Below are 27623 nucleotides of genomic sequence, written 5' to 3'. Positions count from 1 at the left end.
GCAGTTAGGCAGCATTGGTGGTGTAGGACCATTGAACATGGTCTTGCTAATTGGAATCTATAGCACAGGACATTCAACTACATGCTGGGCAAATGACCCTGAAAGTTTCAAGTCTATCTAGTATAAAAAAAAGTTCAGATGTAAAAATAATCACACGAATGATGGATTCTGTATCCTTGAATGGGCATAACCAACCAGAGATCTGGGTAACTGGCAAATTTCTTTTTTAAATAAGGCCCTTTGAGTCCCGTATATGCATCTACTTTCACAAGCATTTCAAAACCTGTCTTCTAATAATTTCACACAGAGCTTTCAGAGAAGCAATGTTCAAAAGAATGAAAGTAATGAAACACAGCAAAGTTTTACATTTTTATTTCTGTACTTTGGGAAAATTCCTATTGAAGACAGAAGGCAGTTCAAATTGGAATTGCTTTACTGCCAACAAAAATGTGTGACTCTTGATCTAATGAAAAATTAGAGAGATTGAAAAGCAGAAGTAGACTTAGGAAGGATTTCAGTTACAGCAGGATGCAGCCCTTATTGCATTTGTAGTTCAAACTGTGATCTCTAAGGAGACCTAAATTGCTCCAGACTGTGGAATTTAGGGTATTTGAGACTTTATTTTCTCAGAGGAGCAAGTATGGGTAACTAAGACATCAGACTTTATTGTCATGCATTTAGAAACATATTTTAATTTAAAATAAAATATCATTTAATGATAAAAGTGTTCAATTCTTCAAACGTTTGTCACGTGAATTAAACACTGTTCAAAATGGTTCCATAAAGTGGAACTTGTGAATTTTTTCAAAGTTTCCCGTCCTGCAGACTGATCTGGATAAGCATACTTTCATTTTATACAGCAAAAGTCATTGTATTTGTGATTGTTATTGGTATGCAAGGATTCACTGGCTCAAAATCTAAACTGTTGTTCACACACGCTCTGTAGCTTTGTGAGCACTGAAGTATTTCTGGGAGATGAAATGCCTTCAACAAAAAAAAAAAAAAGAATTACACCTATACTTCACAATATGCTAACGTGTAGGGATGTCAGAACAAGCTACTTTGGGCACAGGAAACTCTTTGCCCACGCTGCTTTGTTGTTCCACCGAGGCCAAGTACCCAGTGACAGGCAGGGGATCTTGGCTTGGGTACAACACCCTGGTACATGTCCCATGCAAATACTCTTCATTCAGAGCTTGGTCCAGGATCTGGACATGACACAACATGGGCTGTGTGGTGCAGACATGCTCACGCAGCCCAGGCAGCAAAAGAACTGTCTTACGGTTTGAAGAACCCGCAACAATTTATCGTCATTTAGACAATTATTCTCTCACCCAATGATGCCTCCCCACCCAGGAAGGGGAACTGGGAAAAACAAGGAAACCCGAGGGTTGAAATATAAACAGGTTTAATAGAATAAGACTAAATAATTAACATTAATAATATTAAGAATCAATATGGATCCCGATACCAATATAAAATATACCAGGATTATACTCAGCCCATTCCATCAGCAGGAAGCTGTGCACTCCCTGCAGGGACAGCCAATGTGGGACACTGCGAGTGCTGTGGCTTCGGGAGGAAGGGAAGGGCCCAGGACTCTGGCACCGGGGCAAGGAGTTCTCAGGATGGCAGCCTGCAAGGGAGGGAGAGAACTCCTCAGCAAACTTCCTAATTTCTATTGAATGTGCCATTCGTGGTATGAAATAATCCTGTTGGCAGCTTGGGGCAAGTGCCTGGGTCTCGCTCCTCCTCATCCCTGCACCTGGCGAGCTCGAAACACTGAGACCTTGAAACCCACATACCAGAACTGGCGTGGGTTACAAAGTACATATTTTCACAAATTCAGACACTAGAGTCTTCAAAAAGTGCAGTTTTTCCAGGCATTAGAAATTAGTCCTGTGTCGCTCAAACCAGGACAGACTGCAATCAAATTCCAGCTCTGGCAGGAAGTCGGCAAGAAACAGGATTTCCCAAATACCAGTGAACGTTATGTTACATCTGAATTAGACTTATGGGTTTACGTAGTTGGTGCCTTCCACCACCTCCTCTTCCATTCTTTCTTAGTGAGAAAAAGCACGTGAATGTCAAAGGTGGCAATCACATATTTTCATGTAGTCCCTAGAATGGTTCTCTCTTGCCTTTCATTTATCATCCACTTTCTCTATCTTCCTTTCTTACCACGTCTTTTTCAGTCATCAAACTTTTCTTTCTTCAACAAAGCCTAAATTTTGAACCTTTCTTTCTTCTGCTGTTCTTGCCTTTTCTCTTTTTATCATTCTTCTTCTCCTTGTTCCTTGCATATTTCATCCGTTTGCGTTAATCCTCCTCGGCCCCTCCTTTTGATGGCTCTAATATATTTTGTTTCTGACAATTAGCCACTTCTTCCCCACTGTCTAGAGCTGTTATTAGCATTACTGATTAGATCAAAAGGATGGTCAGTTTTGTTGTGTTTACCAGAACTGTCTACTTTATCACCAAAGTAGCTTCATGAGTTCTCTTTTTCATCTCAACGGATAGGCAATGTGGGAAAATACTATGCTATTAATAAAATGGTATTTTTAGAAAGATGGAAAAAAAGAAAAAGGCAAGAGTCCAGATTTTATCCCACCCTCTTCAATGGTATTTGTGATACAACAGGAACACATGTACAAGAAGAAGGTCATGTCAGTTGAGAGAGCGATCACAAAAGCCACACAAAACATATTTTAACTTCTTGATAACTCTCTTCACTGAAATACTCTCTGTTCCATACTGCCTCGTTGTATCTAACAGAAGAGCAGGGTTTGAGGTAACGTGTATTTATGTGGTATCAATTACTAGCTATGTCTTGATACACCAAAATGTGCATGATTAATCCCTTATTTTGAGTATTAGTATTTAATTTCTTAAAGTCAGTGCCTATGACTAAAGTAATAGAAAAGGTTCCCCTGATTTTTTGAGGGAGTTGAATACGATCCATTTTGGGAGAACAATTGGTGTTGAGATCCTGACGTTGACATATATCAACATTCTTAGCACTTCATCTGTGAAATGTTTATCTTTGCCCCTAGGGTACTGAGACTCTATTTATCTGCAGTTTCTTTATATATATAAAAATGATATATACAACAAATATACGTAATTTTTATATATATATATATGAAAATCAATCTGTTACTCTACAGGTGGGAATTTTTCAGAGAAACCTGAAAATATGTGTATACAGAATGTTTTAAATTATTGTTCTGCCAACAAATTAGCAGAAAACTTTCTCCTCAACTCCTTCCTTTCTTGAAGAGCACAGATTAAACCAACTATTTAAAGTCATTCTTATGTCCCTACCATTCAGATACCCAATAAAATACCTGCCCAAGTATTTTGCTGTATTGGGCCTTCAAAAAATAAAGCGTGGCAAGACAGAAACCTGCTTTTGGGACTCTCGACAGCAGAGTACCTTGAGCTGACAAGCAATCTTGTCTTGAAATTAATTATTTTGTGCTTTAGATTACATCAGGTAATCCTATAGGAACAGAAATAAGCTTTTCACTTTTCTTTTTGCTTAGAGTTTCCCACAGATGCATTGCTAACTTCTTCCTACCTGTGAGTTCCCTCCTCGCTCTTCCATACTGCATTCCTTCACTGGGATTGGTGTGTGACCCTCTGCTACTCCAGGCACACCTTTGTTTAAGTGCTGATGATTTGGGTTTTGGTGTCCTGTGGCACTAAGTTCCTATACCTCAGATCATTTATTTATGATAGCAACTTGCCCACTGTCCACTGCCTCTTGCAAATCTTGCTCAGGACTCAATTGCCTTTTTTTTTTAGAGTAGGCCCTGACTTTAAGAAATTAAATACTCATACTCAGAACCAGGAATTAAACGTGCACATTTTGTTGTTTGCAAGAAGCAGCTAGGAACTCATATCACATAAATCTACATTACCCGAAACGCTGCTCTGGTCCAGTCCAACGCTGGAAATGCAGATATCTCTTTCCAGGACACTGACACCAGAAGTTGGCCCAGGTGTCAAGTCAAGACAAAGGTGGTCTAGATTTGTCTGAGGATCAAACAAGGGCCAAAATTAGATCAGCAACAGAGAAAAAAATAATATTTTCTTTCCTGATTTCCATTGAAAGCATTCAGAAGACAGAAATGATTCATTTGGATTTGTGGGGTAACAACAGTGATAGGAAGGATATAACTCTTAACACTTGGAGCTGAGAACTTCTAGGCTTGGATGTCTGAAGCTAATGCTGTGACAGGCCTGTCCACACCATTACGTCACCGTGCCGTCACTCTGCCGCACAGGTCTCTCTCTGCTGCTCAGTGCATTGCACTTCCCGGCTTGGAACAAAGTCAAGCACAAGCCGGGTTCTTTTTGATCGGCTGCATCCACACTGGCATTCAAAAGAGGCAGATGTAAAGTGCTAATGAAAATAACCAAACCAAGCCAACCCATGAAAAGCTGTATTGCGAAAGGATGAGCTTCAGACCATTGCATAAAGTCCATTAAACTGCAGTGTTCTTCATTTAAGTTCATTAAAATTTCAGTGAAATGATTTTGCAGTTTCTTTGCATTGTGCCAGAACGAACACTGCGCTTACAGCAAGCATTGTCTGCCGCTTTGCTTTGCTCTTAGAACGACATCAAACTTTGAGTTTTATTTTGCTTACTTTCCTGTGCTGTTACTGACAAAACCAGGAAGGCCAGCCAAGCAACAGCAAGCCAGAAGTTCATCCACTGTGAAAAAACAAGCTTTATATGTTGTCATTCGGTGTGAAATTACTTTCACATAGTAGTCTGTTGCCTGGACGTATATTTTTCTTCTGCTGAGCATGCACATTATCTTGTGGACTTTGAACAAATGAAACCTGAATCGTATTACTCATCATTACTTCAGCATAAATACAGACGGTAGTCAAAACCAATTTTCCTTTAATATTGATTCTTAACGTCTTCCTTATGTAATTTAATTAGCTCAGTGGCTTTTTCTTTTTCAGACTGCAGTAACAGGAAGTAGAATAAAATAGTAAACACCTACTGCATTCTGTGGATTATTAACAATTTTTATCCTTCTAAACATTGGAGGATTTTAACCCTTTTACTGTGGAACATTTTAAGTTCATTGTGTCTAGACCCAGAGAGATTAACGTGAGTGCTATCAGCTGTAATATACAAAAACTAAAATAGCTCCAAAGATTTCCCTTTCAAGGTAGGTGTAAATAACTACAAAAGTTAATTTACAATAATAGGAACACTTACGATTTCTTCTTTCTCTGATTTCCATACCAGACAGAGGGTTTTAAACTGTGCTGCACAAAAATGTTTTCACATACACTCACTTAGCAACACCTTTTGTGGATCCTATTTTCAGAAGCGGTGTCTGCTTACAGCACTCGCAGATGTATCCGGGTATGGCACAGGCAGCCCAGTGAACCTCCAGACAAATATTCATTCATTTGTAAAGGTCAGGAGTGCATTTGTAAAAGGATGCTGAAAATTGGGAGAGATTCTTCTTCAGCTTGACCTTCAAATAGTGCAAATAATCACAGTGAAGGACAAAATAAAACATAAGCTTTTCTTTAGGAGATTTCTTTCTGTTTTTACAACAAACCACTGGCCCTTTACCCAGTGGCAGCCCAACAGCACGGTCTGGATCCAGACCATATGCCTTAATACCAATTTTGTGACACGGAATATTAGATGCCCCACTCTACTTGCACAAGTCTATTGGATTTTACATGTCTCATGTCCCGCTTCCTTCTGCTACCCAAGTAGAATACGTGGAACAAAAACCCCATACACATAAATGAGTAAACCCTCCCCACCGGGAAGCATGTAATTTTTCAAAAGAACTTCTCCAGGACTTTTTCTGAGTTGTAATGTTTTGTTGTTCGGTAAGACATGAGGCCAATCTGATCTTACCTTGTGATATCCTTCAAATATTCATCTGTGTTGCTCGTCTCCACTGAGGATTGGGGATGTGCGGTAATTTACAGAGGGTCTAAGTGCCGCCAGTCGCCCAAGCCGCTGCTAAGGGTCGAAGTCTCTGCGTGGATGTCTCTCATAGGTATCAGCCTTCTGCCAAAATTTCAGAATGAGCAACTGAACCAAAAAGGTTTTTACCCACTTAAAGGCGACGATAGATTAATATTTTATCATTATTTTATTTTTTTATGGCACAAGTTGCTAAGTGTTAGCATTTCTGTCCACTGAATGGAATGTAAGACCCAGGTTATTACACTCTGCATTTGTAAGTAAAGGCACCAAGTCTGAATTTAGTTGACTTTGACTTTTGCGTAATTATTTTTTACCAAATGTGCTAAGAAAAGTATGCTTCTGGGAACATGTTCTGGAAAACACTGGAATACCCCTCGTTTTGGTATCAGTAAAGGCATCTAAAGTTAATTGGCAGAGAAGTAACTGATTAGTTTAAAACTACAAAAAATTTTCAAAAATAAACAGCCTACTAGTAGTTTAAGAGGGCTATCAATTTCTGCATCTTTTCATAACTAAATATAATCTTAGTTAAAAAAAGATCACTACTCTGAGGAGTTAGGTTGTTGATTTCATAGTTGTGTCACTCTTGCCCGACTCCCTGCAAATGGCTAAAATTTGTCAGGTTTGGGGCAAGATGAACTTTTAAGAGAGTCTTTAACAGAAGGTCCCAGAATGACAATTCCATTCTGATCTTCAGTTACACAGATGATAAGATTTCCATGAATTCTTTTTTTGTATGAACCAGAGAATACCCAATCTTGATTTTAAAATTGCTGGTGATAGGAATCTAAAGAGGCCTTTATAATTTTTCCCTCCTACCTGGCTACTTGCAGATTGTGACCAAAAATCATTCTTTCAAAATATTAAAACTCTGCTATGATACTGTGAGTTACATTTTCAATCCTTTCTTTTTTTCTTTTTTTCAATTCCTATATTTTAGGCAACGGCATTTGGAAGGATAAGAGTGGGGATTTGTTGTTTATTTGTTGGAATTTGATGGAATCAATACTTTCAAAGTCTCCTATCTTGAAAATACGGTTTATATTGCTCATGATATATCACCATCATAAATGTTTTTTCCATCCTAAAAGTAGGCAGGCTTTATTAACTTTCATTATTTCATTTTGAATGCCTCTTCAGAAACTTTCTTAACCTCCCACTTTAACTCTGATTTCCAGACTAAATTTATTAATGGTCAGCCTATACCTATTTGGGAGTCTTTTTGCTAGTCTTGTTTTCTGCCTTTTATACCCTTAGTCTCTCATTGATTGTCACCCCCTCTGTGTGCCTTGATATATTTGAAGACAACAATCCTAACCCTTCAGCGTTTAATCCTTCACCCTTGATTTTGCTCACTCGCAAACCCTTTTTCTGCTTTCCAGCCAGGCACCCCAAGGCTACAGAATCCCGGTATTTCTTGCTTACTGTCCTTTTGGCATCGTCACACTTGCTTTTCTTCCTGCGCTGCAAACTGAAAAGTAAAAAATAATCACTTTATGTAGTCTTGTGAAAAAAAGTTGTAACCAGCTACTATCAGAGGAACAGTCTTGAGTTCCCGAAGTGGGGTAAAGATCCTCCCTTTTCTTATTTCAGTAAATACTTGAAGTAATTTAATTTAGTAGTTCTAATTTACATTAAGTGAAAGCTAAACTTAGAACAGATTCAGCCTTGCCAGTCTGGCTGATGTGCTGCAAACTATTATGGCCCACACCCTAACAACCCTCTTCTACCCCCGTTTTCGCATAGGTATAGCAATCCGCCCCAATATTAATCTCTAAACAACCCTGGCACTTTAACTGTCATGTGCGCACTTCCAGAAAAACAAATTTTATCAAGCAAATTCAGACGCAGATTGGCTCAAGCCAATTCTCGTTATCATTATTGACCAGAATCGTCCCCCGTTTTGTAAATGTGGACACCCAGGCACCTTACACAGTTCTGAAGTATTTTTTTTTTTTAATCTGTGTCCTCTTTTGCTTATGCATAGTTTGGTTTTGCCTTTTTAAACCCTGAACACCCTTTTTTAGCAGTTGACATGGAGAGTTTGTGTCTTGGAAGCCGAGTAAATGAACCTCAGGGTGTTCAGTCTTGGGGCAATGAAACCTTCTGACGTAGAATTTTTGTAGCACAACTGTTTACTTCATTTTATCAGGTTTCATACTTTATGCTGGAAAGCCCTGAGTGCCCCTTGCCAATAGGAAGGGGGGCACCTACCACTTTGCATGAAGGGCTCTCTTACCCCTGCGTGGCTTAGGCACCATTGACAGAAGAAATTGTGGGTCATTTCTGAAGATTTAAACAATATTTATAGTAAAAGGTACCCTCCAACATTCCTGTGGAATAAATATGATGCAAGAATAAGAATATTCATGCACACAGCATGGGAAAAGAGGAGATCACATAATTGCATTTTTTTTCTAAACACTACCTCATAGTCAAACAAAGACATGAGTTATTCAGTGGAAAAAACATGGTGTTCTCTGGAACAACCAGAGCCTATTGGGTTTTTTTCCCCAATTAATTTGTGTCTCATTTCCCTTCATGCTTCACCACAATGACTCAAGGCATTACAGTCCACAGCGCCTGGAACTCCAGCTCCCCTTATGATCTTCAGTTCTTTCTCAACAGGACCCTCCCAGCCCATCCCCATCCCCTCAAATTACTCCCTGCACAAGACAAATGTGCATAAATGGCCAAGGCATGGTGCGCTGGCCATCTGGCACGCGTGGGGCCAGCCAGCAGCAGGCGGGCCGAGCTGCTGGGGATGGTCCCCCTCGCTCCTTCAGCTGTGGCACGTTTGAGCCGCCTTAACCCAGCGGCCGGCTTTTGCTAGACTTTCAGGCCTCTGTCACCTGAAATCCACACTCCTCTGACAGGTAAAACAGGCCAAAAAAGCTACGGTGGGAGATTAACATGGAGAAACTAAAAATGGCAACATTTGATGGGTAAGATACCATCACATGCTCCTGTTCGATTTGGGGCCCGACATCTAACACGAAAGATCAGCAGAAAGGACATTTGAAAGTATGGTTGATATTTAAAGCTATCGCAAAAAAATGTATGTGTTTGGCAAAGATACAGGCCTTTCATCAAGCTCTGCATGACTAAGCTTACGTGAGCATTGAGCTCATAGGAAAATTCAGCTCTTGATTGTGTTGTGAGGGTCACCGAATAGCACAGTCATTATTTTTTCTCTGCACCAGCACACGGAGGAAGGACGGACGCAGCCTGCAACCGGGCACCTCCCCACTCCACGCCGGGGCCCCGAGACGCCTCCCCCGCGCCCGCAACGGTTGCGGGCGGGGGCGGCCACTCGGTGTGAGGCGCAGGGCGGACGCGAGGGCGCTCCCCGCCCCCAGGGCCAGGCCAGGGCCCCGGGAGGGACAAAGGCAGCCGAGCGAAGGGTGCACCGGCTCCATCTTGATTGCACCGGGCGGGCAGCCAGGCCGCCTGAGGCGGCTCGGGAGCGGAAAGTGTCCCCTAAGGCCCGGCCTTTTGAATCGTTATTCAATTAATAAATTAAAAAAACGACAACAACAAACAAAACACCGCATTTTCCCTGCAGCGCTGACTGCGGCCTTCATTACCCCGGGGCGGCCGCTCCCGCAGGGCCGCGGCGGCCGGACCACCTGCGCCTCAAGGCGGGCGCCGCGCGCCCCCCTCAGCCCCGCGCCGGGCCGCTCCCACTCCCGCGCGCCGCAGCGGGGGAGGACGGTGGAGGCCGCTACCCTTCCCGCAGGGAACGCCCCGCTCCGCCGCCGCGGCCCCCCCCTCCCCGCGCCCGCGGCGTGGGCAGACCCACCGCGCGCGGCAGTGCGAGGCGGGGCGGGGCGGGGCGGGGCAGCGGCGGCGCGGGCGGCGCGGGAAGGGGAGGGGGGACCCGGCAGCGCTCCCCCCCGTGGTGACAGTTTCTAGAAGCACGTCCCGGCGTCCTTTGCGCTCTCAACATGGAGGAGCTGACGGTGGAAGTGCGCGGCTCTAACGGGGCCTTCTACAAGGTACCGGCGCAGGGAGGGGGCGGCGGGGGGGCAGTTTCCGCAGCTGGTGGCGGCGGCGGTGTGTGTGTGGGGGTAGGCCCTGCACCGGGCCGCGGAGGAGGGGGCGGTGAGGGGGGAAGGTGTCTGGGTGTGGTGGCGGCGGGGGCGGGGGGGGGGGGGCTGCGGCGGGCTGGGGGGTGCGTGAGGGGAGGCGGCCCGGGGGGGCGGCGGGCATGCAGCGGGGCGGTGGTGGCCGCGGAAGGCGGTGAGGAGGCGGGCGGAGGAGGGCTCCTCTCCAGCGAGGTCGGTGTGAGGGAGAGAGCGAGCGCCGGGAAGGCCGGGGAGAGCGGATGCGCAGCGCAGGGTTTGCCTGGGCTTCGTTTGGGAAGTGGGGGGGAGGAAATAGGCCTGATGGGGGCGGGGGGGGGGGGCTATTCTGGAAGAAGTAGGGGCTTTGGGTGGGATGTGGTGAACTCAGCCGAAAATAATAATTTTAAAATGTTTAAAATAATTCTTTAAGCATTTCGAGTTTATTTATGTCATCAGAAAGCTTCCTTCACCATCACCCTCCCAGGAATGTCAGGATGTTACAGGATCAATGCAAAATACTCTCAGCTGTTGCCCGTCAGTCATTTTCCCTTAAGCCTGGCTTCAGATGTTTAAGAATCCCAGCTCTTTTTATGGCAAGAGCCTTCTGTCTTCCTTTCCAGGAGGGCTGATTCCGGCCGGTACTGTGAGCACGCAGCATAGCTCTGTTCTGGGGGCATTTAATCTCAGGACTCTCTTCAGCTATTGTGCCTGACCGTATACACAGTGTGGTATTGCACATGCCACATGCGATATTACACTGGGGGGGGTGGGGGGGGTGTCCTTTCTTTTTTTTTTTCCCCCTGTGAATTTCCTGTGTGCAGCTGTGGATTTGGCTTGGAAGTCATGTGGTAATTGTACAGTATGTAAAGGCAGTTGGTGTTTAAAGGATTGTAACCAGCTGACTTCAGGAATTAGTTTTTTTCAACTGGCTGTCTATTAAAAGAGACAAATAGGAGATACTCTATGAGGAAAGAATTTGATGGGGTAAGTTATATGCCCTTGCTGTGTAAACCTCTTAAATTTTTACCAAAATTGGTGGATAATAAATTTTGTAAATCAGCCACACTTCTAGTTGTACTTGAAATACCACAACATAAACCCACATCAGAATCGTTTGCATTTAGAACCAGATACTCCTAAATAGAACTGATTATTTATTTTTTTCCTGTCTTTTTCCCTGCCCATGAGGAAGCCCAGAATCTAGAGACGCTCCTCCTAGCTTTCCATTTTCTGCCTTGTGATCTTGGACAACTTCATGGATTAGTTGTTTCTTCTGCCTAAGAGGAATGTGAGACTAATGGGAGTATTAGGAGGTGGACTGAATTCTTGGACTGAAGGGATCTGTGTACACAGAATTTATTACAATGAGCCTGATTTAAAATACGCAATGATGACATCTCCGTAGTCAGTGAGAATTGTCAAGCTTGTGAACAGTTGCTAACAAAAGCAGGAGTTTTACTTAAAAATGGAATTATTGGCTTTCAGACCAATGAAATGGGGATTAAATCCAGTGACGGCATCTTCATAGTAGATGAAGTCAGATTAGAGTGATTGGACCCATAGAGACCAAAGCTCCAACTGAGAATAATCCACTGTTAATGTGGAGGGGGAAAACCAAGGCAGAACCTCCCCAAAATGCAAAACTGAATAAACGAAACTGAAACACAATTCCAAAAGATTATTCTTGAGAGCCATATGCAGTGAAATGTGTGTGTCAGTGACTCCATTTTGTGAATCTTACTGTTGAGGTAGGCAGAGGTTAGGCATGCATTTTGGAACTACATACTACTACTAGTAACGTTCCTTTAAAGTTTTTAAAGTAAAGGAGGGAGGTGTGTCAGTCTTCATTAAAAAGTATCCTATTTTGGATGCTGATAATAGCACTCGTAAGATAATGAGAATAGGCTCATCTTGTCTAAGCCTCGTGTCACTGTATAGAAGGTGGCAAAAAATTTTCTGAAGAGAAGAGCAGAATTTGTAAGATGGGATGAAATTTGAGGTTCAAGTCTCTGAACTCGGACTCATTAGCGCAGCGTACCTCCCAGTAAAGATGAGACGGATCCTGCTATACCAGCAGAGTTAAAAACCAAAATAATTATGTAAACAATTACATGACAGAATTATTTTTAATGAGTTGTTAATATCATCTGCAACTTAGTTGTAGTAGAACAAACGTAGTAATTAAATCTGGTGGAGCATTATAATGGTTTTTTTAGTAGTTATTAGAGATACGACCATGGTAAATGATACTCTGTAGGTTCTTTTGCTCCTCTAATAGTTGTTCTTCGTGTTAGTAAAATTCAATTTGAACAGGGAATTCTTTGTATGTGTATTTATGTGTACACAATGGTTGCTATAAATTAGTAAGGAAAATGATGTTCTTTATTAAAATACATGAAAAGTTAAAATGTTTTTTATGATGCATAAATCAATGGACAGTAACTGTGGTTATGGTAGACAAGGTAATTTTTCACGCTCTGTCATTTACAAAAATACTATGATCTAAATTTAACATTTTATTTATAAACCTCCATACTAATTTATGCTTTTTTTTTCTTTAAATAAGCAATGAAATCTGCAGAACAGGACAGGATTTATCTTGTAATTTATCCCAGGTTCTCAACCAGGATACAGCAGAGCCAGTGTTCAGCCACTCCCTGCAGCGGAGGAGACTTTGCATATATCATAATATTGAGCACCCATTGTCTTTAGAGAACAGATGGCACTGATGGGGCTCAAAGTGGTCACGGTCTTCTGAAAAACGATGAGGCTTGTGTTGTGGAACAGGGAGGAGAGTGGACAGGGTTGATGAACCCTACTAGTTACGGGTTTGCATGTATTAGGAGTGTGGTGAGGACTTCCTGAGAGCAGAGCAGTTGATGCTTTCTAGGTGAGCGCTAGATTGCGGGTTGGTTTTTACCTTTGGGATGTTAGAGTAGACTTTCATGTGAAATGGCCAAAAATGTTTGGATTTCTTCGGGCTCTAAGGGAGAGAATGAAAGTTGAATACTCCTAGACTCATCTTGGCCCGAGTGCAGTGTTTTCAGGATGCTGAGTGTCATTAAGATCACTAAGTAATTCACAGAATCACAGGTGTTTGAGCCTGGGGGAGGTCATCTGGTCCACATCCCTGCTCAAGCAGGGCCACCTGGAGCCAGTTAGTTGCCCAGGGCCATGTCCAGATGGCTTTTGAATATCTCTGAGGATGAAGACTCCACAACCACCCTGAGCAACCTTGTGCCTGTGCTCAGTCACCCTCACATTAAAAAGAAGAGTTTCCTGATGTTCATACAGAAACTCCTGTGTTTCAGTTCCTGCCCGTTGCCCCTGTTGAAGGGTGTCTGTGCAGCTCTTGGCAAGAACAAGACGAAAGCTTCCGTCTTATCCAGTATCTTCCTCGCCCTGCATACTTGCACTTGTATGCAAACTAGGGCCCTGGTCCTGCATGTTGTTCATGAGTTCAGATGTCAGCGTACATGAAATAGGTTGGGCCTTACAGTAAAATGAGACCAAGGTACATGAATTGAACTCCAGATAACTGCTTCTACCTGAATCTTTCAGTGGCATCTGAATAACTGAAAGATCCATTGCGTTATTTGTGGCAGGGACTTACATGTGCTGAAAAATCAACTGGTGTGTCGCATGCCCTTGCGCTCTTTGCGTTCTAGAGTAATAGCTGTTTAGATTATGCAAAGGCATGAAGTGGATAACAGTGTGAATTAGGATGAAACTCAGCCTTTAATTTACAGGTTCAAAAGTGCTTCCTTCTTGGTCTGTTCCTCTTTCAAGAGGTGCAGCTGTTGTGGCAGCAGGACTGACCAAAGCACTGGTAGCGGGAGTTGGGGTAGGCCTCAAGGTAGAGAGTAGCCAAAATATTAGTAAGGGAAAAAATTATGAAGTACACAACATTCCTCCGTGTGTACAGTGTGAAAGCATGATGAGCAATTCTGAGTGAGAAAAAGTTTATGCATCAATAAAAAAATATAATGACTTTTTAATTTTTCTTAGATTTTTTTAATTAGTGGCTTTGAAAACAACTCCATGAGTTCTTCTGAATGGTCGTTAGCTTGGCAGTTATTAAAATAGGAAACTCACTAAGCATATAGCTTACACAGCTGTTTGTACCCAATTACCACACCAGGAAACATGGTAACTGGAGTGACTCCTTTTCTTTAAGGATCTCAAGTGTCTTATAGTGGTCAGCATGTATTTATTACATCTGGTCCGAATGGGTGGGAAATTTCGGATGTTTTGAAGTTATTACCGATCTCTTGAAAGTTGTGTAGGCTGGTGCAAGAAGTATCTGTAGTTGTTACTGCTGTTGACAGCCATTTGCTGACCCCTTTAGGCTGATAGAAGGGAGATGGCCACGGGCAGTGGTTATTGACTGCTCTTGTACATAATCGGTGGAAGGTGTCTTTTCAGATGTGTCGCCCTTTGGGAGTACGCGAATGAAGAAAGCAGTAGTGTGACTCATTTGGGCTTTCACGAACAAGCCTAAACCAGGGGATTCAGTGCTGAAGTTCTCGTATAACTGTCATAAGGACCCTTGAATTTACATATGACAATTATGATTGTGAATGGAAATAAGCAGTAATGTCATAGATTAAACTGTGGTTGCTATAATAGTTCAGGATTTTTCTTACCTGATGCCTGCTTGTAATGTTTGTGGCAAGCTACATCTGCTTTCTTTTATCACTTCCTTGTATAAGCAGTTGATCACTTCTAATGAAAATAATACTTTATGGAGTTCAGTCTATTTCATCCAGTGATTTGATTATTTGTAAGTTTCCTGTGTTTGCTTTGGATTTTTTTTTTTTTTTTTTCTTGGAGGGTCAGCATTGGGTGCATCCCTTAGTAATAATTCAGTCTTTCATGTATTTGTTACATGAAACAGTTGTATCTGAATGTTAGTTAAAAATACTAACGGTTCTTGCTTCTGAAAGGAGTGAAAGGATTGGTAATTGGATATAGGCTTCTCGACCTTTATATCGCTGATTCAGAATCAGTCCTGGTACCAGATGCCGAAGCGTTTACTGTTTGAAACTTGCTCACTGGTGAGTAAGGTGATATTAGTATAGTTCTTAGTGCGCAGGTATGTGTGACTCAAAAGCCAGCACAGTGGGTATCCCTGGAAAGAATGTTTGGAGCTGAACTAACTGCACCTCATTTTTAGATTGGACTGTCCTGCTTGGGGGTCAGATAAAGTTAAGAAAGTAGAATGAAGAGGGAACTTGGATTACATCTGAGTTACGCAGATTTTGTGACTTTGCCTGGAGCTGGATTTAAGAAAAATAAAAATGTGTGTATATATACAGAGACATACAGTTCACTGTAAGGGCACTTCAGTAAGTCTTGATCCGTTTATGTTATCAGCAGATCCTAATCCTAAATCCATGAGCAAAACCCAGGTAAAAGGGAAAGAGAGTGTGTGTGTTGTGAGATGAAGAAGTCTCAACTGTAGGGATTTTGGTGGCAAATGATCCGTTCGTAATTTCCTGTCCCTTTGTTCACACTTAACACAGTGTGGCCCTGTGTTAGATTGGCGGGATCTCTGATCCCAAACCTAGGCAAGAGCCCTAGCAGTATTACCCCACGATTTACAGGTGCTAGCGCTGGGAGTCTGGCTTCGGCCAAGTGAGTGGCAGAGACAGGTCTGTCCCCAAGTGCCTGGGGAGCCAGCAGGACATTAATAGCTGTAGTACAGTATAGGCTGCTGCCTGCCTCCTGAGCAGGGCATACATGGGCTTGCAGAGATCCAGCTCATGGCGTAAACTGAGTGACTGACACTGATATCTGCGCACTCCACATTAGAGGGCTGGTGAGATGAAGTCACATCAGTTTTTCTTTCCTTCCTGCCCTCTGCAGTTTTGTATGTGGTGTAGAACACACGCAAACGTGAAGTGTAAGCTTACTTGCGGGTAACACAATTCATCAGTGTGTGGTTTTGATGCCAGTATTTTTATCAGTGATGCGTTTGGTGGTCTGTTGTTAGCTCTGCCTCATCAGCTGTGTTTGGAATGGGGATACATGGAATGATGTGTAAGGAACATAGAGCATTCCAAACTTAAATATTGGCATTGTCTATCTTGGGCAACACTGCTAAATTAAATATCAATAATGGAGTACCTTGTTCATCTGAGCAGAAGTTAAGATGATGCGTCATTACTTAATTTAGTAGAAAATGTCTTTGATACAGTATCAGACATGACTAGTGCAAGCTTAGAGTACAAATCTATTTATATAGGTTACCTCACCGATAAAGAACTCCTTCAAAAATCCTAGTTGAAAACCAGGATTATTTACTTTTCTGTTTTATGTTCATCACGCCCTTTCTGAAGAAATCCTTGTGAATTTATAGGATTTGATATAACTTTTAATGTAAAAAAAAAAATAATCTGCATTGTATTGCAAAATGTCTTGTCAGAGGTTTTTTGTAAATCCTTTTTTTTAAAAAAAAAAAAAACCAAAAATGTTTAGGCTTTCTTTAAAAATTACACCGAATCTCATCCTGACACGTATGAAAACTGTTTCTCTGTTTTTATCTTGGGAGTTGTAAGTGACAGCTGATAATGTTTGTAGTAAAGGTCAGGGTTGTAGGTAGGAAAGTGGTTTGCAGGAGTTTTTACTTTCAGCAAATATTTTAATGCTACTTTTGGCATGTTTCTTGTCAGTAATGGAATAATTTCTTATAAAACTATTTAAAACCTATATTGAATTCTGATCATTTCTAGTTGTGTTACAAGTGAAGCATACAGTCTGTAATACCTCATAGACTGCTGTGCATCAGTTACTGTAAATGTGATTTCTTCCCCACAGCTGTGGAGAAATTGATAATAGTCGGAAGAATTATATTTGGGATTTTTGACTGTTACGTTAGTCCTCCACTACTAGTCTTGTGTTTGTACAGCGAGACTCTGATCAGACTTCTTTCAGGCCTCATGACAATATAATTATTTAAATAATTATGTAATTGTATTTAGTGCTTTACGTATGTCCATTTGTGACCTGGAGTGCATACCCGATAAATGTTATATTTGATTTTTAGTGTTTCCCTTATCTAAATACTGTGGAGTGAAAGAGTTTGAGAATGCCAACTGAAAATGCTGTTCAGATAATCCTGAGCAAGTTCCTGCATCCATGTCTGCGAGCCATGAGTCTGCATTATGTTCTCTGTATAGGAGGAGCAGTGTGCGTGCTTTGGACTGAAAGACTTCCTTGCGTGGGGGAGTTCCCGAAACCCACACGGTGCTGTAAAATGTACAGATTCTGGGTCAGAATTTGTACTTTCGATTTTATTAAAAAGTGTTCAATGTTTCTGTTTCTGCAGCTGAGGTTTGTGCAGTGTCAGCTGTTAGTCTGCTGCTAGTCATATCTCTGCATTATTGTTCCACTTCAGCTTTCCCTTTCTTCAGCTGGGCGTTAGCTTGAAAATCGGTTGTGAATATTGAACCTGTCTGTACTGTTACACGGAAAGCCAGACTTCACCTAATAATGGACTAATTGTGTGAGACCCCGGGAAGTCAATGCTGTTGGGATTCCTTTTTTCCGCTTCTTTTGTCTTATTAATGAAACCTGCAGCTAGTCAGTGGACTCAGGATTTTCGAAGCTCTGCAGAGCGTTATGTTCTGAATGTTTTCCAGGTGTTTTATGGTACCTGATTTTGAATCTCTCTTGATTCTGAAGTTCCGTTTTTTAACAAAGGAAAGATAACTGAATTCAGAACTGCAGAATAAATTTTTAGCTACTGTAGCCTGAACTAAGGAATGAAATACATATTCTCCCCTGCCTTGTTGAGTACTGTGAGAGCACGTAATAACATAAATAAGAGGTAAGGTTCAGCCATGAAATAAAGCAGCATAATGAGGCTAAGACTTAATACTGAATCATAGACTCCTGGAATGCAGATGAATGGCTGTCTGTAGTAGGGAGTTGAGTCTCTGTCTGTAAGTACTGCTTTTTGTTGGTAGGTTTTCATTTGGCAGAATGTTGAACTGCAGGAACTCAGTGCGAAGTGCTGTGACTTGGGTGTTTTGTCCCTGGATAGAGTTTGAATGAACCATAGTAGAACGACTTTTATTTCCTGTAGTTTATGCTGTGGTAATTCCTCTCCATGTTGGGACATGTTTAAAGGGGACATTGGTAGCACAAATATAGTAAAATTTCTGCTTTACCTTTGTTGTTAGCTAACACATACTTCAGGCAGTAAAATTTTGTGTGCTCTTTCTAGTTTTAAACAGACATAACTTCAGTATTCCTGTCCAGAAACTTCCTCAAAACTGAAAGTGCCTGATTACAGGAGTATTTTCTTGCCAACCGTTCAGTCAAAGAAAGAGATTTGCCTTCCCTTCCTTGTGGTGGCAGGACAGCCTTTGGAAGGATTTATTTTATTAGGAACACACTAGGTGGTTCAGTGAGGAGATTTCTGTCATTTCTGGTGACCTGCTTTGTTCAGGATTATCAGTATGCTTTCTGCTAGAACCAGTCTTCTGTGTTGCTGGCACATGGTTTTGAGTGAAGGTCATGGGGCAGAAAAGCAGGTTTTGAGCCAATGCCTTCCCAGCATCACCTGAGTACAAGCTCAGGTAAAAGGAGATTTGATTATGTAGGCCCTTTGCGACCAGCGGTCAGTATGGGCTCCTTTGCTGACCGTCGTTACGTTGAGGGATCTCCTGTGTCAAAATTCATCTGTGCCTGAGCTGACACATAATACCTCTGTGGGCTGGTTGCTCGCAGTTGATACGTTCTTGGACCTCCTCCGCTGGCACTTTCTTAAGTGGATATAATCCATTCAGCAGATTTCCTGGAACTTCTCTTAACATAGCTATGCAACTCTCTTACTCCCTTAAAACTGCAGGTTCCTCCTTGACCTCCTCTGCTTGGGCAAATACCAGGCTATAGCAAAAGCAGGAGCAGAGTGAAAGAGCTTTCTTGTGCCTTTATCTGCGTTTTTTGCAACAAGCCTGCCTGCCTTAACCGAGAGATGTAACTCAGTTTCTGCATGGATACTTGAGTACAACTGTATCTATCAGGTTTTTGACATATACAGTGCCCCCTAAAGCCTTTCGTTTTTCAAAAGAAAGAAAGGGAAATGGGATTTCCCCTCAGTTGTTCCTGGTGTCATCATAGTGTGACACAAAACCCCATGAAATGTCGAATTCTCTTTGTTTTCCTGTGAGGTGCTATAGACGTTTGGCCGCATGCAGTCTGCAGTTTGCTATGTGGCAGCCTGTGGCAACCTGTATTGCCAAATTTTATCCAAACTTGGTGTCATACTGTTCTGAAGGACAGTTGTTTGGGATTCAGTTTTGGGTTGAGAAGAACACCTCTGAAGCAAACAGTGCCACATGCAGCTATTTGACCTTGTATCGTGAGTTGTACTGGTTGCCCTGGGGCTGAATCTCTCTCATTTTATTCCTGTAAAACAGTTGCGCACACCTGTAGATAAAATAATAAACTCTGATAGCGAGTTTTTGGTTGTAAACGTGCTGGTCTGATTTGAGCAGTCATTTGAAACAATCCCTGTGCATTGTATTTCTTAGAATGAAACTGAGAGTATCACCAACCTCATGCAAACGGTGGGATCATGTCTTGGAACTTTCCTAAATTGGAACCATAGTATTAGTGGTGGTCTGGTGTTCGGCTTCGTTTCAGGCTGTTTTGAAATTGCTGCCTTGTTTTGATTTCACATGCATTCTTATGCAAAAACATTTTTTGTTTTAGGGATTTATCAAAGATGTTCATGAGGACTCCCTCACAGTTGTATTTGAAAACAAGTAAGTATTTTATTAAAAAAATAATCATTTGAGTATTAGGTTATTATTTCGGTTTTGTGCTTTTGGTGTTGATTTTTGTTTGGTTTGACATTAAGAGGAAGTAGATTTCATTAGAAAGGTGTAGTTCTATAAGGCTCACTATTCTGTTCACAGTCTCCATGAACTACCTTCTTCAGTCGCTCGTCAGCTACACAGTCCTTTACGATTTTGGTGTCTTTAGGAATGCACATAGATGTGACAGCCAAATTTAACTAATAATCGGTGTCAGAGTCCTGATACTCTTACACTAAAGCAGAAAAAGATGGAAAATACCAAAGTACTTCCATTAAATAAGCAGCTCTCTATATGTCTATTCTGAGGAATGCTGATCGGTGTTCTCAACCAGAGAGAAATAGAAGTATCCTGATGGTGATTTTTGTAGTGGAAAAGAGTGCAAATTTGTAAGTAAATCTGGAGAAAAAAATATCCATGAGGCCCTCTTCATTTAGTGTATAAACACAGCAGCACTAGTAGGGACTTGTAGTGGCAAGTCAAAGGTAATCCATGGGATGGTAAAGTACCAATGAATACCTGTTGTTCAGCGTTCAGACTGATAACACCCTGGATTACCTGGGAGATTCCAGGGCTAATTTAAAATATTCTGGGAGCTGCAGACTCTTTCCTGTTTCCCTTCCAGTTGCTAGGTGGAGATCCTAAAAATGTGTCAGCTTTTGATGTGAAAATTGTTACTAAACTCTGCCAACACCAACCTGTAGATTAGTCTGTGAGCCTTTCTTCAAGAAAGATTGCTGGGTAATAGTAGGGAGTGTGCAAGTGTGTGTTTATAAACAGCATTTTATAACCCTGAATATACAGTCCTAGGGTATTTATGTGTGTGTACGTTTATGTGTGTGCATATATACATGTGTATAAAAATAAATCCTAGGGGGTGGAAAGAAGTAATCCTAGGGTTTACCCTGCAAAGTTCAGTCCTTGTTTCTTTCTAACCTGTTTTTTCTAGCCCTTCTTTTATGAAAAATAGTTAGAAGACGAGGTAGTAACTATAATTTGTACTGACACTTACTGAGGTGGTTGTGGAAGTTGTTACTATCTTCTAGGTTTTCATGGCCCCACCCCAAAACCCAACAAACAGAAAAAACAAATTGGGTCCTTCATGCTATCCGTGGTCTGAGGAGATCTGACAAATCTTCAGTTTCATATTCCACATCAATATTACTTTTCTTAAGGTAGGAGGCTCTTTGCCTTCAAAGCATAAACTTCCACGTCAGAAACCAAGTGAGCTCGAGGAAGTGCCTGTAGTTCAAAGGAGGGGCATAATTGTTGGCAAATGCATTTCTAGTGTTTAGTATCCGTGTTGTCCATGTGTTTTACAGGAAGGCTGGCAGCAGCCCTGTTCCAAAAAGGATGGGCTACAACATATGTCAAGTGTTCTGTTGACCAAAAATAGGTGTTATCAGGAAGTGTGTATACAGTTCTAGTCAAATTATTCTGTGGTGTAAATCTGATAAATTATTGCCCTTTTTACTGAGTTAAATTCATGAGGGCTCTGGTAGAGCTGAAGTTGGCAAGAGTGTCCTCTCCTGAGCACATCATTCTGTGTGATACTGATCAGCACCAAGTGAGTACAGGCATCTACTCGCTAAAGGCAGTCTACATTGTCAGTTTGCATTTTCTGCGCTTCTGAACCAGTCTTTATCTACAGCTATTGTAAGGTTCCCAAAGTTGGTGTACTAGCACAGACTGCTAAAGCTGATTCTTGTGGCCATAGCAATAATTAGTCTCTGGGCAGATATCCTTGATTCTTTCATCAGCCATTTTCTGGAGGTAAGGAGGCAGAGAATGAATGCAGAAGCTTCAGGAACTGGAAACTTTTATAACTCTGTAAGACAGAAAATTGGATGTTGAGGTACAACTTTGTATAGGCCCATTGGAGTCTGAAGCAGCCATTGAAAGAAAGAATTCTGCATTGTAAGAAGCAAGAACCTCCCTTTTTTTGTAGCTTGTGCCAGATATTTGGGATAATCCTTCTGACGGTTTGGTGTCAGTGGATGGAGTTCCTTTAGATCATTAGAGATGGAACCAAAATCCTTCCTACTGCAAGTTCAAGTGGATTTTATTGAAGGTACAAGGTCTCTTCCACCACAGCATCTCATCGTGGGCGGTTTATAATTTTCTGTAAGCTCCTGTTTGCTGGATTCTTTAACTACAAGGCACAGTTGAGATTCTCAAGAGAACTTGAAGCAGCTCACTTGAGTTTGCAACATTTTTGATTCTGTTGTTCGGTCATGATTATCATGCTCGTACTGTTTCTAAACTAAAGTTTTATATACCCTATAATTCAGGGAATCCATTTTGTCCTTACTGTTTGCCTCTGCATCTGTGAGAGTAGTAACTTCACAAATGCGGGGAAGGGAAGGAAGAACCCAAACCCCAAGTTCAGGGACTGTTATAGTTGCAACAAGGACAGTTGAATTGCACGTGATTTTGCCCCTTTTCTCAGAAATAGAATGAGATTTAAATAGCATTTTACGGCCAAAATACCTTTCAACTTCAACAAAAGCTATCCATAATCTTCATGGGGTTTTCTTTTTTTCAAAGTTCCACTATTGTTAAAAGAAAAATTTTAAGTGTATTTTAAGTGTATAAAAAAAAATAATTTAATTTTTTAATTTAAAAATTAAAAGTGTATAATAATGACTAGAGCAAAACTATATGGATATCTCACATCTTTATGAAGTGGGGTACTTGAGCGTAAGCTGTGAGGTGTCTTTTCAGAGAAAACATGTAGATGTACCCATCTTGCAGAAAGTTGCAGAAGTGCCCTTTGCTGTTAATGCTGAGACTTGTGCTAACTTAGGCTGCTTTGTCTGCGTGAATTAGAAGCGAGCAGAACAAATTCCTTGCAGTGATCCGTACTGTTACAAGTTGGTTCTGCATCCTGTCTGTACCCAATGTGGACTTCGATTAGCATGGGCATAAATGATGGACATTGGAATGCTTTGACAGATACTGTCGAAGTGCCTCAGATATTCTAAGTTAATAAGTTTTTTTGGGGGTGTGTGTTTTCCCCTGGTTTTATTTCAATGTGTGTAGGGTCTTCGGGTGGGTTTCTGACTAAGAGTGAGAGCGAGCTGGTGGTGTTCTGTGACGTTCACAGAGTAGAAGGAGAGGGAGTTTCAGGAGAACACAGAGGATGTGAATTGCCCTAGTAGTCTTTGTAAAATGCACCTGAAACACATGCTTCTACAAATAAAATGCTTTGTGGACCAGCCACAGTGAAATAAATAGCCTTTTTGTTCAAGAAGGTAAAATTTTAATTTTATATGCCTAGTAATTGGTGTTGATAAACAGATACAAAGGTATGTTTTGAACTGAATCTGTTTGCCAGACACTTACTGGAGAGGGTTAACAAGTTTGTAGGGAGAAATGTAGTTTTGTTAATGATCAGATTTTCCTGGACTACTTAACACATTGATGGTAAGCTGTTGAAACATTAAGTATGAGGTGAAGAAATGGACGAACCCCATGGTGGACTGCGAAGTTAAGCTTACATCTGTATAAAGGCTTTATCAGTTGAACAGTAGAAATGTAAGTACCTCATCTAATAAGTCTTTTCATTGGGGTTTTATGAAAGCCATTTAGTGAATCGAGTCAAGTTAAATTTTTCAGTTAATTTAAAAATTATTTTGTCATTAAATATCTTCCCAGATACTATTTTTGTCTTGACAGGATTATTTTGTTTCCTTTGCTTATAAGGTTTGCTTTCTAGCAATGAAGAAACATTGATTATATGGGAAGAGTGTGTTTTAACTAAACTCAGAGTGCTAAAAATAAAACTAAGAAAACAAGAGGAAAATTGTAGAAATAACGTGTAACGTCTTTTCAACTTTCAGTTGGCAACCAGAGCGCCAGGTACCCTTTAATGAAGTCAGATTACCACCACCCCCTGATATCAAGAAAGAAATTGGTGAAGGAGATGAAGTGGAGGTGAGTCTATCCTAATGAACTGTCCTTACGTGTCACTGATTGTCTGTTCGAGGCGGTGGTGATACTGTAAGTACATTAGCAAAGTGAAGTTTTAAAAAGGAGCCTGTCTCTAGTAGTGGATTTATTAGGCTTTCAGTGAAACTGTGACATTTCAGGTTTTTTGCAGAAGTACCAGTAGAGCTTTCTCAAAACCTAAATTTTAAAGTAACTGAAACTGTTAGAATTAAAAAAAAAAAACCTAGGTAATTTTCATTTTTAATCTGGAATATAACCGTTGGAGATGTTTTGATGTGAAACTGTAATAAAGCTCTTCAATAACAAGAGCATTAACCTAGATAAAATATCTGATACAAACTGGTAGGAAATTCTGTGACTTATACTGTTTTACAGAGAAACATTGTTAATTAGAAATGATATTTTAAACCAGGGAATTAGAAGTTGCATCTTCTGTTCCCAGGTCATTGTATTATTTTTATCTTTACTATATTTAGTAATTAGTTTAACTTCTGCTTTTTACTTTACTTGTCTTTAAAATCAAAGTAATGAGTTTCTTTAGGATACCTTTGTAGTTTGGGGCTAGTAATCTAAGAAGCAACGTAGTGTAGGTGCTGGGGTTTTCTGTTTGTTTTATTTGAAATACATGTTATTTTTTGGCTTTGTTAGAGGTTAAATTTAAAGGATTATTTTCTACCTCTGTGCTATTGCAAAACTTCCTGTTTAGTCTGCATACAAATGACTCTGGCCTGTCCGAAGTGTGTAAGGAGTAAATGAAACTTAAAGAAGCTGAGGAAAACGAAAGTTTCAGAAGTCATCTGTTCTATATCTGATCTTGCATTAACTGGGTAGCGTTTTTTAAATGTGTCACATGTAGTCATATGGTGACTGATTCATTTCAGTAGTCCTAGGTATATCCAGTTAGCCAAGGGCAAACCAAAAATCTTAATTGTGGATTTACTTCTCTGTGTGAACTTTTCGGTGTGAAGATAATGTTTAATTGAGTGAGGAAGTGCCCCTGACTAAGTGTTAAGCCGAGGTTTTGTCTTCCTTGAGAAATTTCTATTGAATTGTCAGTAATGTCTGCAAAGGAAATACGTTCATAGTCCTTGTAGTGCAAAATAAAAAATTCGTGCAAGAAGCACATGCCTGCATAATTTATACAAAAACTACTTTATGTAGAATACTGTGCCATTTTAATGAAAACTAGAAAAGTTGGGATGTTCTTTATTTATTATATGTGCAGGCAAGTGAATTTTGTCTGTGTGTGCTTTCAGTGCTTCTTACTACTTTCATTTTCAGGTTTATTCTAGAGCAAATGACCAAGAACCTTGTGGCTGGTGGCTGGCAAAAGTTCGAATGATGAAAGGAGAGGTAAATTAATTTAAAACCTACTCGTGGAATGCTGTTATGTTAATACAGTAAATATGAAAGGTCTTTGTGATGGAAAAACTATGAATAAAGTACTACAAATATAAAACCATGACAAAACAGAATTACACGTTGAGATCACTTTGGAGTGACCCATGCTGCATTACGCACCCGAGGGTTGGGGTTTTATAGCTGAGCAAGTAATTTCAATTATTAGTAGTTTAATTGCTTGGAGTAATCTATGCATGCATAAGAACAGGATTTCTAACAAACATACTTTGCAAATTGAACTTGGCGCTAAAAATTAAGTAAAGCAGTACAGTACACCTCACCTGTGGTTAGAGTCTGTTTAAAGTCCATAAATGAAGCATGCTGTAACGATCAATGTGTGTTGGTGTGGGTTCTCTTTTGGGGTTTTCTAGTGAGTGTAGTGGAAAGACACCAGTTGGTTTGCTTTTAACGATGTCAAGTTTGTGTTTTACGTTGACTGTTACAGCATAGAGCTTTGGCAGTGTCTGATACAGTCTCATTAAAGCTTTATTTTGTGAAATGGCAGCAAGAGAATTTAGCTTCATGGTAGGAAGGGTCCTGTATTTTAATGCTTCTACTGTATTAGATTCCTAAAACTGAAGGAAGCGGGGTTGAGGGAAAAAAAAGTTGCTCAATTTCTGATATTGTTCAAAGACTCAACAAATAGTAAGTGCTGTTGAGCTGTGTGAGGGCAAGGTGGTGGTAAACAGTTATCAAAGGAAGATTCTGTGTCTTGGTCCTTGCGGATGAACAGCTTGTTAAGAAAATGGGAGAAGCCAATTTAAATGATAGAGTTTGTCCTTTGGGGCTAATCTGCTTCTGTTATATGTCACAGAAATTTGGAATTTTACTGTGAGTTACCTTGCTGTGCTGCTTATTTAAAAAGTTGCAAAAGAAAAATTTTTAATTCTGAATTTAAATGCAGTTTTATCCAATTATTAATTTCCTAGTATTTTTGACAGGAAAAATACAGCATTGTCAAATTAGTTACTTTATGGAATTGTCCCCCCAAAAAACCCTCAGAGTTCAATTTTGGCTGCTTTGTACAGTCTTTAACGTGGTTCTGTATTCAAATTTTTTCCTCAAAGTAAATGTGAAATTCACAAACAATGCATCCGTCTAATGATAGTTAGTTTTGTGATTGTTCTGAGAACCAGAATTATCTTTAACTATAGAAGGAAGGTTTTTTTTAAGCGTATAGTCGTAGTTATCTTCAGTTTAGTTGCCTGCTTAATATTTATTTTTCATTATTATTACTTAAGTTGGTTTGTCATATGTTTCAAAAGCAGCTTTATATGGTTAGGATGATACCAAAGCTAAACTTAAAACTAGAAATTGAAAAATAGCATGTGGAAAAGTGTTCGTGACCTTAGTGATTTACCTTTCCTGCTAATTGGAGTAAGTTGTGTGTGTTGACAAAAGCAGGTGCCAGTTTTGAGGGAGGAAGAGGAGGAAGCACTGCTGCACTGCCAGATTGAACAGAGGTGGCAGGGGGGGCAGGAGGCTGCATCCCTTACACAAAGCCAGGCCTCAGGGATGCTCTGCACACAAGCCGCTTTGTTACTTGCGTGTGTCAGGTGGAAGTGTGGGAGTAGATTATTGGTAGCTATTAAGTCTTCTTAGTTCTCTTGCCTTCCTTGATTTGGGGTAGCATGTATCAGATTGTATTTTTATTTTCCTTTTGATCTTACATTGTTCACAGGTAGTTTGCCCATTGAATCAGTGGATTTGCCTTTTCTTAAAAAAAAAAAAAAGAACCAAAAAGAACTATTGCAGAGCAGGCATTTCTGTGAAGAATAAATTGTGTTTGCTTCTCTATTAGGTTATTTTTAGAATTAGTAAACATTTTGAATTTTGGAATTTGAACTGGACTAAAGTAGGTGTCTGAAGAGGGATGGGCATGAGAAAAAACAACTGAAGATGATTTTGTGGGGGACTGAAATTATGCTGATACAGTGCCCTGACTTCTCTGAGGTATCATATGGGTGCCGAAATATGTCCAGGCTCATTTGTGTAGAATTGCAGCATTATATCAACTCAGATTCATGTTTTAGTATATAGATTCATATTTTGTACTTTCTTGGTGATCCTGGTAATGTTACTCTGTCTTTGTTCCTTACTGAAGTTTTTTAAAAAAAATTTCTTCTATAGTTTTATGTCATTGAATATGCTGCTTGTGATGCCACTTACAATGAAATTGTCACTTATGAACGACTTCGACCTGTGAATCAAAATAAAACTGTCAAAAAGAACACCTTTTTCAAGTGCACAGTGGATGTTCCTGAAGATCTGAGAGATGCGTGAGTAGCTCTGCCCACTTTAATAAGGCATTTGCTGTGTTTGAGGGGGGAAAAACCCACTCGGCTTCTACTTCGGAGGGCAGTTTACAAGTCCCTGTGAAGAACCTTAAGGGTGGC

General features: G+C 40.7%; 1 protein-coding gene and 1 long non-coding RNA gene across 14 annotated transcripts in view; one reads left to right on the top strand and one right to left on the bottom strand.

Moving 5' to 3' along the window:
- Positions 1–441: 441 nt before the first annotated feature.
- Positions 442–8197, bottom strand: LOC141745463 (uncharacterized). Of its 7 annotated transcripts, none has more exons than XR_012587775.1 (4): positions 5907–8197; positions 3924–5508; positions 1487–1636; positions 442–984 (listed from the first exon to the last, which is right to left on the bottom strand). It is a non-coding gene; the product is annotated as an uncharacterized LOC141745463 (long non-coding RNA). The 7 variants fall into 7 exon arrangements; XR_012587773.1 differs by lacking the exon at positions 442–984 and having other exon boundaries at positions 1392–1636; positions 3924–4038; positions 5244–5508; XR_012587770.1 differs by lacking the exon at positions 442–984 and having other exon boundaries at positions 1392–1636; positions 5907–6062; positions 6801–8197.
- Positions 8198–9819: 1622 nt separating this feature from the next.
- The window catches only part of FXR1 (FMR1 autosomal homolog 1), a 35698-nt gene continuing 17894 nt past the window's right edge, over positions 9820–27623 (top strand). For 4 of the 7 annotated variants that reach the window (XR_012587767.1, XM_074593249.1, XM_074593247.1 and 1 more), the window contains exons 1-5: positions 9824–9979; positions 19772–19824; positions 23718–23811; positions 25108–25179; positions 27358–27506. Coding sequence is in view for 6 of the 7 variants with exons in the window: in XM_074593249.1 (XP_074449350.1) it covers positions 9929–9979; positions 19772–19824; positions 23718–23811; positions 25108–25179; positions 27358–27506 (419 nt within the window). In the remaining variant the exon portion in view is untranslated. Of the gene's footprint in view, positions 9980–19771; positions 19825–23717; positions 23812–25107; positions 25180–27357; positions 27507–27623 lie in introns of all 7 variants that reach the window. The other 3 variants (XM_074593246.1, XM_074593250.1, XM_074593248.1) reach the window with 3 other exon arrangements.

Source organism: Larus michahellis, chromosome 6 (assembly GCF_964199755.1).
Source record: "Larus michahellis chromosome 6, bLarMic1.1, whole genome shotgun sequence".
In the NCBI taxonomy this organism is placed as follows: Eukaryota; Metazoa; Chordata; class Aves; order Charadriiformes; family Laridae; genus Larus; species Larus michahellis.
This window is presented reverse-complemented; position numbering and strand designations above follow the sequence as displayed.